The sequence below is a fragment of the Salmo trutta genome, chromosome 30, assembly GCF_901001165.1.
Source record: "Salmo trutta chromosome 30, fSalTru1.1, whole genome shotgun sequence".
NCBI lineage: Eukaryota > Metazoa > Chordata > Actinopteri > Salmoniformes > Salmonidae > Salmo > Salmo trutta.
The window spans coordinates 8,791,512-8,803,162 of record NC_042986.1 but is presented as its reverse complement, the minus strand read 5'-3'; the positions used below and the strand labels follow the sequence as shown (position 1 = coordinate 8,803,162).

Genomic DNA, 11,651 nt, shown 5'->3' with positions numbered 1-11,651 from the left:
CTTGGTATTCAGGCTAAAAGAGTTCAGTCTTGGTTTCATCAGACCAGATAATCTTGTTTATCATGGTCAGAGTCCTTTAGGTTCCTTTTGGCAAATTCCAAGTGGGCTGTCTTGTGCCTTTTACTGAAGAGGGGTTTTTGTCTGGCCAAACAACAATAAAGGCCTTATTGGTGAAGTACTGCAGAGATGGTTGTCCTTCTGGAAGGTTCTCCCATCTCCACAGAGGAACTCAACTCCCTTACCGAGGCCCTTCTCCCCCGATTGCTCAGTTTGGCAGGGCGGCCAGCTCTAGGAAGAGTCTTGGTGGTTCCAAACTTCTTCTTTTAAAAATTATGGAGGCCACTGTTCTTGGGGAGCTTCAATGCTGCAAACATTTTTGGGTACCCTTTCCCAGATCTGTGCCTCGACACAATCCTGTCTCAGAGCTCTATGGATAATTCCTTCGACCTCATGTCTTGATTTTGCTCTGACATGCACTGTCAACTGTGGGACCTTTCCAAATCATGTCCAATCAATTGAACTTACCACAGGTAGCCTCGAATCAAGTTGTAGAAACATGTCAAGGATGATCAATGGAAGCAAGATGCACCTGAGCTCAATTTAGAGTCTCAGCAAAGGGTCTGAATACTTATGGAAATAAGGTATCTGTTTTATTTTTAAATGTGAAAAAATTATAACCTGTTTTTGCTTTGTCGTTATGCGGTATTGTGTGTAGATTGAGAAATGTTTTATTTAATCAATTTTAGAATAAGGCTGTAACGTAACAAAATGTGGAAAACGTCACGAGGTCTGAATACTTTCCGAATGCACTGTATCTATGGTGAGTGGAGGAACTGTGCTGAAACCTGGACTCACGAGATTCACATAGCACATTGGGGGCAATGAAACAATGGAAGCCCATTCATTTTCAAGGAAGCGAAGTGGGCGGGGGAACCCTGGGGCGATGTGAGCATGAGCGAGGGACGTGAACGAGGCGGGACCAAAGTTGGAATAACTTGAGCTTTATTAAAATACTCTGACATAACGTTGTGATTGACCAATAGCAGCTCACTATAATTTCCAGACACTACTGGATTGGCAGCTGATATTTAGCACTACCTAGCATGCATGCTAGCACCAACATGAGGGAAAAGCAAGCTTGGCTATCCAAATTTACGCGTTAAAAAGAATCTCGGCCTGAAGGGATAGATCAGTTCTGCCTTAACCAACAACTGCATAGCAGATTCATTGCCTAAGTTAAAACATCTTTGGAGCTGTGACATCTGCAAATGGCTCCCAGCGTTATACCTATTGCGGACATTTCCATTGGCTGCCCTGAGTTGCATTAGTAATAACCCCATGCGGCCTAGTTACAAGTTCAAACAGTGGAATGTCGATTCGACCAATCTAAATCCTTACTTTATGATTTTCAATTTGAAGTGTCAGTATTTCTATATAGCCTACACTTTCTCGTTCTGAACTTCTTACGCGAGGCTTCGTGACAATGTACACACCATCAGCCAATCCACCAAAACACCAGCAGCCAAAACACCAGCTACCTGGTCAATGCTTGATCTGTTTTGAATCGAGGCCTTAAACATGTTTATGTACACATGACACGTTATGACACCTGACCACGCGTTGCTTGACACACACACTGTGATTAGTGGGTTCTTTAAGGTGAAGGGCATCCAGTTAACACACAGAAAACCAGCTTCACTGTAGCAGCCCTTTCTTTCTTTCTCTCCTACAAACACCACCCTGCCTCTTCCTGCACTGATAACAGACAAGGGTGAGAGACAGTATGACGGGGTGGGGATTCAGTTTTAACGAGGGAGCCAGGGAGTACAGTGTCAGCTCCTTGACTCCCCCCCCCCCCCCCCCCCAAACGCTGGCTGACACACACACACACACACACAAATACACACCCCTCCTAATGGCCTCTGTCTGAGGAAGTGGATCCTGCAGTGTCTGTTCAGCTCTAAAGAGACAAGAACAACACTTCTTTAAGATGTCAAAGCCAGCATTGTTCAGAAAACATAACTGCTGCTGCTTTACAGTAACTAGATTACATCACAAACACAAAGCTATGTTTGAGGAAGTATTTTCCTGAATTACTAATAGCTTGACGCAAACCAGAAAAACGTGACGATGTGACATGACCGTGAGCCCCATGTGCAACACCCATTGGAGATTAAAATAAAGATGGGGTAGTCTGTCCCTAACCCAGGTTGAATCCCAAATCAAAAGAGATTTGTCACATGCTCCGAACACAACAGGTGTTACCGTGAAATGCTTATTTACAAGCCCTTAACCAACAATGCAGTTAAGAAAATAGAGAATAAAATATTTACTAAATAAACTAAAGTAAAAATATATACAAAATAATGAGGCTATATAGAGGGGGTACCGATACTGAGTCAGTGTTCGGGGGTACAGGTTAGTTGAGGTAATTTGTACATAAAGGGTCTATGCATAGATAATAAACAGTGAGTAGTGAGGGGGGGGGGGGGGGTCAATGCCAATAGTCCAGGTTCCCTAAATAATGCACTAGTTTTGTACAAAGGTAGTACACTATATCGGGAATAAGGTGCCATTTGGGACGTCCTCCCGGCAGGAAAGATCTCGTTTTCTGTGCCGTGGCTGTGCAGGAAACTCAGCCATTCACCCAGCCATATACTCCCATCCTGAACTGGGCTGGGGGAGTGATCGAGCCTGTTAAGAGCCAGGAGGAGGGAGGGCATAGAGATAGGGAGGGGCACCACCACCACCCCCGAAATAAAAACTAATAATGATTACTTTATTTCCATCTCAAAACACACAGATGTTTGCTTCCTTCCTCTCCCTTTAATGTCTGATGAGATGAAATCACTTTTCTTTTAGTCAACCACGTCCTCTCCCCCCCCAAAAAACAATATCAATATCGCTGATTTGTTTTGGTTCATATGAAAGGAGTTTCTTCTTTTGATTGAGCCGGACTGTGGCATTCCCTACACTTGTCAGTATGTACTGTGATATCACTCATAGGCGCGTCTTGGCCCAGACGGCGCAGCCCTGGACTTCCCTCCATGTTGATCATAAGGACAGGAAGATGGAGTTGGCAGTCCCCACCCTTCCATTCCTTCAACATCTTCTCCAACCTTCCAACCAACGTCCCTTGCGTTCCCTCTTTGACCCGTAGCTCCATCATCTCAGTTTTAGTCTCTCATATCCAATTGGATGATTCAGAGAAATCACAACTGTACTATATTCACTATTATGCTGTGACTGTTTGTGTGATTGATACCTATTACATAAAATGTCTCTGTATCTGGTTGAAACAACCTTTGCATACCGGGAAAGAATGAGAGGCACATGAAAGTGATGTATCAATATCTATGGGGTCATACACAATGTGTCATAGGCTGAAGGACTAAAGGGCTCCCCTAAAAGACTAAATTGTTGTTAGAGGCAGCACAGGGCTTTATAGTACAGCAGTATTGTACAGCCAGTATAATGTATCCACTGGCAAACAGTGTTCAGGAGATTTTCCAGGAAGCTGGAAGGATCTGGTAATGACACTTTGGCCTCTGACCTCTAACCTGTTCATTTAAAAATCTATAAATAATAAGGTATCAGACTCGTGGAGATACAGATACTGACATTTAGCATTTCTTAATCACCCCTTTCATTGTGACAGTATCTTTCCCCTTTTTGTGACTCTCAAATCCCAGCTATTGTTCTGCGATGGATAAAAATAATATGCTGGGAGAGCCAGCAGGGGCCGGTGTCTTGGGTGAGCTGGGTTCAAGGTCTGAGGAGGGCCACAGTGTCAACCTAGGTCTCAGAAAACAAAGGAAGGCAACCCTGGAAGTCAGAGAGAGACAGTTGTATGTGTCTGTGTGTGTGGCAGATATAGGACTGGAGTGACTTTCTCCTGCTCTGACTCAGCCTTTCTGTAATGGACCCTCTTAACCTTCCATCTAGGCTATAATAAACCAATAAGAGAGTGATAACAGTGGTGGGGAATCCCTCCAATGATGATCTGTGGACAAAAGCATATCAAGTTTAGAAGGATATCAGGATGCTTATTGATGTCGGAAAGTTAAACTCTGATATGTCTAACTTCAAATCTAACAAACTGGGTAAATGTGTAACAAATTATATTTTATTAAGTTAAACAATAAACTAATCGTATTCCTGTTTGTATAAGTCATTTCTATCCGACGATTCGGTGTTTAAATGTGTTGTTGCTAGTAGCCCCACTGGTTTACCTCTCCAAATGTGCGTAATAAGTTAACCTCGTATAGGCCTACGCATTATGGTGATGTTATCTTCATCTCTGCCTCTCTAGAGGGGAAAATCCCGGACACCTACTGTATAACAACAAAGTCCGGCAATAACGTAAGTGGGCTAATCATGTATCGCTTGTAAAGTTGAATTGGAGGCGTGTGCTTTCGAAGTGGGAGAGCGCATAGGAAGGGAGGGCAAACTGGTCCACACACTAATAAGAACCCAATGGCTGGGGCACCGCAGACAGGAGCGCTTCAACGCGACACGAGACACAAGTAGACAGACAAAACCTCTCGAGGTGCATTGCTGAAGGCAGGAATGGGATGAGATTCAAAGAATGCCACTCGGAGAATTCGCAGGGCAGATATTTCAGAGACGCAAAAGTGAGGTGCGAGTCAGGTTTGCGCATCGCTATTGAAGTGCCCGGGGACTGGAGAGAGAGGCAGTAGGTAGGGTGACTGGACACACGAAACACCTGCTTGGTAACAGGTAGCCTACCTCCAAAGACGGATAAGGATGAGATCTATTTATTTTTCATGAATTGTGAACAGAATAAAAGGATGAAAATTCTGGAAAGGAAAATAGTTTAAGTATCAAATTATTAGGAGAAGCAATTAACAAAACAAACTACATTAGAAAGATAATTTAAAAAAAATACAGTAGTGAGTAGTGAGTAGAGAATGTATTAACTATGAAGTTAATTTAAAGGATCAACATGGGTTTTACAGAAGAAATTAGTTTATATCCTTTCGGTGTGGATTCTGATCCATAATGGCCAAACTTGCTCTATAGAAACATTATAACTCCTACATCCCATGATCTAGAATGGACCACCACCAAGATTTGACCACCATCATTCAAATGCTATCAGGTGCCTGAAGCGGGGCTTGCTCAGTGGGCACGGTAGGTCACTGACACTAGGGACCCAGACCCAGAACTCTCCCCAATGAAGGTGTCCTCCTGGTGGGTAAGCCTGGCATGGCTTGGCCTGCTCGCCATCTACACATGGAGCTCCCTGGTCCAGGGGTGCGGGCCAGGCCCTGGGTACGGCTTCCGCCATAGGTCCAGGAAACCCACCCCCATGCCTTACAAGACCTCCTTCCCCAAACTTTCTGAGAACAACCTGGGTGCCAGTGGGAGGTCAGAGGGCAAGATCACACGCAACTCAGAACGCTTTAATGAACTGGTGTGTAACTACAACCCTGATATCATCTTCAAAGATGAGGAGAAAACTCTTGCTGACCGCTTCATGACCAAGGTAAGACTGGTTCTTCAGAGACTGGCTCAGACAGTGTGTGTGTAATGGTTAGCCAAGTTCAATTATCTGATTGTACACAAAGTGTAACTACTTCAGTGCCCCATGGGACCCCCTTGGTGCCCTGTCAATTCATCCATGTTGAAGACTGTGTGTACAGTAAATGTGGTCAGTATAAGGTACAACTGGTTCGGACTTCAGACAGTGTGTAATGGTTAATCTAGTTCAATTATCTCCAGGTTTAAGTATCATTTTATATGACATTTACTGTGGGATCACTTCAAGGTCACAGACCCACTTGGTGCACTTTCCATTGACCCTTGTAACTCACTGGTCACTCGTGACTGTGTGGTACTGGTAAAGTGTAGTTAGTGTTAGACAGGCCAGTAGGTCCCTATCATAATATCATAGATAGATGATACTCCTTCAGTGCAGGGAAACTGGTTCCTTGTGGCAGCTCATAGGGGGAATCCCCCTGCTGGATGATTGATTAACTACAGCCGGTAGTGGTATACACCGATTTTACGTGTTGCTCCATTCTCTAGTCTGATAAACTGATGTTCATTCAACAACCAGTTATCTACATTTACAATTTGAATTATCTCATGAAAAGTTGATCCAATAGTGGATTCACTGTCACGGCCTCTGTACTAGACAAGTTACTCACAGTATTTTCACGTGAACTTCTTTCTCATCAAATAGATCCAGTCGTAGGTGTCCGTTTTTTAAAATTCACACTTCCCCTCTATCTTAATAAGATGGGCGGGCGGGGGGGGGGGGGGGGGAGATCAGGAAGTAATTTAATATGACTCTTTGGAGAATGCGCTCCAACTCGTGATCATTTCCCCTTAATCTTTAACCAGTCTTTGTCGCTTGGTAATAAAACGATTCCTCTGGTTCCACTTGCCTGCTCTGTGTGTGTTTACCAGGAGGGATTCATAGGTGAGGCCAGGCAGGTAACCTTGCGTAGTGTACATTAGCGTCAGGTATGCAGTATGAACATTACAAAATGATCAGGACTGGCGAACAGGAGCTGAGACACAGTCACAGTAGCACAGACCTCTCTCATATCTTGTATCTGACCTCTTTAGAACATCAAGGAAGCCACAGTGTGATGTTGGCATTTTGAGTTGAGGTCGTGGAACAATAGACATATTGTTATTGCTCTCGAATGGCTGGTAGACTCTTAGAGAAAAAGGATTCCGGAGGTTCTGCGGCTGTCCCCATAGAAGAACCCTTTGAAGAACCCATTTTGGTTCCAAGTAGAATTCTACCTGGAACCAAAAGGGTTCTACCTGGAACCAAAAGGTGTTCTTCAAAGGGTTCTCCTGTGGGGACAGCCGAAGAACACCGTTTGGTTGTAGATAGTGTATTCTCAACGTCTGATGCCAAGTGAGAATCGATCAATATAGGCTACAAGAGGCGTGGGATATTTAAAGCATACAATAGGCCTTCTGTAATCTTCAAACTAGTTGTCAGATTCTTAAAATGCACCATCATTAGTAACATCAATACCATCCTTCACAATTGAGCATTACAACATTTCTTATCTAAATAGGCTACTCTACACTGGTGTGGTGATGCTTGGAGTCCTTTGTTCGCTCCTGACTGGTTGTGTATGATGTGAATCTATGTTCCTTCCTTTTTTTGAATGATTGTACAGTATTTGTGATGGAAATCTGTGGTCCAGTGTGTGCATGCCCTTCTGATGCCGTCTGAGGACCAGCATGTGTATGTGTGCGTGTTCCTGTGTGTGTGTGTCTGTGTCAGTGTGTGTGTGTGTACAGTATGTGTGCATGTGCCCCTCTCTCTGACCAGATGTGAAAGACGTTCTTTGTGTAGGGTTTTGACACTCAGAGGGGTCGCCTATACAAAATTCTCGCCTGCTGAAGTAATGGCACCGTCGGGAAAAGCCGACTATTGTAGTTCGATAACAATGAATCGCCTCTCTTCAATGGCATGGCGAGAAAAATGTAGGCAGTTTGTTTTCTGTCCCTCGTTCTTTTCTCACTCTGGCTGTCACATTCTCAAGTGCATGCCCATACATTCCTCCCCTCTCTCTCTCTCTGCCCTCTCACTTAGTCTGAACCTGGCCTCCTCGCTGTTCAGCGTCTCTCTTGCTCTCTGACTCTGTCGCTCTGAAATATGGTTAAAAAAAACCTCTCTGTTCCAACTCGCTGGTGATGGGAACTTTCAGGAGCCAGTGCGTAAGAGCCTCTTAAATAGAGTTAGCCTCTGACAAGACATCTCGCAAACTGCTATTGTGCGACCTTCAGAAATAATACAGTACGCATCACTGGGTGTGAGTCATGATGGTCACGTTTCTGACCAAATGTCTCAAAGGTGACACAAAGACATCATGACTCACACCTTCTGAACTAGAGAACGGCCTTGATTATTCCCTCACCCTGCAGAAAAAGGCCAAGGAATGTTCTAGAATGGCTACAGTAGCTTTGTGTTCTTATGCTGATTGTTTGAGAAAGGTTGGAGAGGGGTGGCAATGGCCTTTACAACCACTGAACACAGGAGAGAAAAATCTGATGATGTCAATGGAGACAAACGTTACCAAAGTTATTCTATAATCTAGGCAGAGGTGTTAGGAATACAGTTAGTTACTGAAGTGCTGTTGTATTTGGTATTGCTTTACAAGGGGTTGAATGGGACTGAGAGAACAGTCACAGTGGGTGAGGTAGACAGAGGACTCACAACTACGTTCGGTCTCAAGCAGTTCCTTTTCTCTCGTTAATGAATGATTAAACCAGTCTCTGTTGCCTCAGCTCTAAGGGGTTTCATACATGTCGATAGTCCTGGAGTTGCTATCTACATTACGCTGAAACTACCTGTCAATAGCCTAGTAATTCTCATGAGAATATGAGGGCTAATTGAATTGAAAGCAGTCATGTTGCAAATGAATTACTATTGACATACAATAACTACAGTGTATTTATACTGTATCAGCATATTCTCTACACTGTCAGTGTTTATTTTTTAAACTAATATAGTATATGTGTTGCTCCAAATAAACCCTTACTCTTATCAGTAGCATTGTATTGAATAGTATCATATTTTATTCATTCAATGCCTCTCCATCCCTCTCTCCCTGTCCCTCAGCGCTGTAAGGACTGCCTCAACAAGCTGGCCATAGCGGTGATGAACCACTGGCCTGGGACGAAGCTGAGGGTGACAGAGGCCTGGGATGAGGACGGCCATCACCCCCCTGACTCTCTTCACTATGAGGGGAGGGCCGTGGACATCACCACGTCGGACCGCGTCCTGGACAAGTACGGCATGCTAGCCCAGCTGGCTGTGGAGGCTGGCTTCGACTTTGTGTACTATGAGTCCAAGCACCACGTGCACTGCTCTGTCAAAGCTGGTAAGTCAAGTGGCTAATAATCGGCATATTTAATACGACAGACATCACCATCATATTTCCTGTGATTTGCTTTAACATGTACACTATGATATCTATTCCAGCCATTTCCCCCCATACAATCATATATTCAAATTAATATAATAAAATTATTCATCTGAATCTTATTATATCATATCAAGGAAATAGACCGTTTCAGTCATCTGAAGCCTTTCTCTACTGACTTGGATTCCTCCCTTCAGATCACTCAGTGGCAGTGGAGAAAGGGGGCTGTTTCCCCGCCTGGGCCCGGGTGAGTGTGGCCGGAGGCGGACAGAAGACCCTGGCGTCCCTGGAGCCCGGAGACAGAGTGTTGGCCCTGTCTGAGTCAGGACGCGTCGTCCTCAGCCGTGTCCTTCTTTTTTTACACCAGGACCATGAGAGCAGGTCCACTTTCCTCGTCCTGACCACACAAGATGGCCACCGCCTTGCCCTCACTCCCCACCACCTGGTCTTCCTGGCCCCCCATTACGAACTCCACCACAGTGAGTACCACGCTCGGTTCGCCAGTAGAGCAAAACGGGGAGACAATGTACTCGTCCATGGAGCAGACGGTCGACTACAACCATCTCGGATCGTTTCGATATCACAGGAGGAAGGGATGGGAGTTTACGCACCCCTGACTGAACACGGCACTCTGTTTGTGGATGGGGTGCTGGCATCCAGCTATGCACTTATAGAGGACCATAGACTGGCACACTGGGCATTTGGGCCTCTGAGACTGCTGCTCTCGGTCATCCAGCTAGTTCGGGGGGAGGGCACACAGGGGGCGCAGGTCACAGAAGCAGAGAGAGAGCACACGAAGACGCCCACTCACTGCAACACTCACCAGAAGAGCCTGAGAGTTTGGGGGAATCAGAAACTCAGCAGCCCAGGCGTGTATGTGAATACAAACACTTCCGACAGACAAAGTAATTGGACCTCTGTACCCATAAACAGAGACATTGAGGGAGGGAACTGTGACTCCGTGCGAGATGATAAAGTTCTGAGTGTGCACTGGTATGCTAGGCTGCTACACCGGCTTGGACAGATCTGTCTAGACCCGGAGACATTTCATCCCTAATATAAAATATACTGTACTGTTACATTTACACCGTGTCCTACTGAGATACATTTCCACTAACGCTCATATTCTTTTGCCCCATCTCTTACTGCTGCAACCCAATTTTAAACCTTATGCACTGAAAGGGCGTATTTGCATCTTCCTCACCGGTATTTTGCATTGTAATGTATTTATATATTCACATTGTACCTCTTTTACATTCAGTAAATGTGTTAACGGTTGTTTGGTTATGGTGAATGAAGAATCGTCCCGTCTTCAAAAGGTAATGCTTAAAATGTGTCATAAAATGCTTTTATACAAGTTCATTCCTGAGAGAAATGAACTCGCCTTAATAACTACTGCATCAGCATAAACTGTTTATGTATTGTCAAGAATCCATTGTATATGTATCTAATTAAGGTAACATCTATAAGTCAACAGACAATGTGGTTTTCCTATATACTTTATTATTCTAAAACAATGAGGAAATATGAGTATGTACCAGAAACAATAAAATATTTATTTTTGTACTTTCTGAATCATAATATATAAATGTAGCAATTTATACAAAACCAAAATATAAACGCAACATGTAAAGTGTTGGTCCCATGTTTCATGAGCTGAAATAAAAGATCCTAGAAATGTCTCTCACATTTTGTGCACACATTTGTTTACATCTCTGATAAGTGAGTATTTCTCCTTTGCCAAGATAATCCATCCACCTGACAGCTGTGGCATATCAAGAAGCTGATTTAAACAGCATGACCATTACACAGGTGCACCTTGTGCTGGGGACAAAAGGCCACTCTAAAAGTGCAGTTTTGTCACACAACAATGCCACAGATGTCTCATGTTTTGAGGGAGTGTGCAATTTGCATGCTGACTCCAGGAATGGTGTTAACGTTTTGAACAGAGTGCCCCATGGTGGCGGTGGGTTATGGTATGGGCAGGGATAAGCTACAGACAATGAATACAATTGCATTTTATCGATGGCAATTTGAATGCACAGCGATACCGTGACGAGATCCTGAGGCCCATTGTCGTGTCATTCATCCGCCGCCATCACCTCATGTTTCAGCATGATGATGCACGGTCCCTTGTCGCAAGGATCTGTACACAATTCCTGGAAGCTGAAAATATCCCAGTTCTTCCATGGCCTGCATACTCACCAGACATGCCACCCATTGAGCAAGTTTGGGATGCTCTGGATTGACGTGTACAACAGCGTATTCCAATTCCTGCAACTTCGCACATCTATTGAAGAGTGGGGGGAAAATTCCACAGGTCAAATTTAACAGCCTGAAACTCTATGCGAAGGAGATATGTCGTGCTACATCAGGCAAATGGTGGTCAAACCAGATACTTACTAGTTCTGATCTACGTCCCTTTAAAAAAAAAAAGGTATCTGTGACCAACAGTATTCCTAGTTATGTGAAATCCATAGATTAGGTCCTAATTAATTTCAATTTAATGACTTCCTTATTTCAACTCTGTAAAATCTTTGAAAAATTGTTGAATTTATATTTTTGTTCATTGTATTTGAATTATTATAACTATGGCCTCACTTGTTATTTGTTATAGTGCATTTTATTTAACAAAACAATCGTGTATTATTTTGTAATGTAAACCCTGCAAAACAATAACCCAGCTTGTGAATGTTAAATCTTTCTGCCTCTGCTAGGATTTGGGTTACA

At 43.9% G+C, this 11,651-nt stretch overlaps 1 protein-coding gene across 1 annotated transcript; it reads left to right on the top strand.

Annotated features, from left to right (window-relative positions):
- Positions 1-4,338: 4,338 nt before the first annotated feature.
- On the top strand, positions 4,339-10,583 carry dhh (desert hedgehog signaling molecule). The gene is made up of 3 exons (XM_029722525.1): positions 4,339-5,509; positions 8,618-8,879; positions 9,119-10,583. Exons 1-3 carry the CDS (start codon positions 5,198-5,200, stop codon positions 9,976-9,978), a joined length of 1,434 nt encoding a protein of 477 aa, XP_029578385.1. The 5' UTR covers positions 4,339-5,197; the 3' UTR covers positions 9,979-10,583.
- Positions 10,584-11,651: the final 1,068 nt, after the last annotated feature.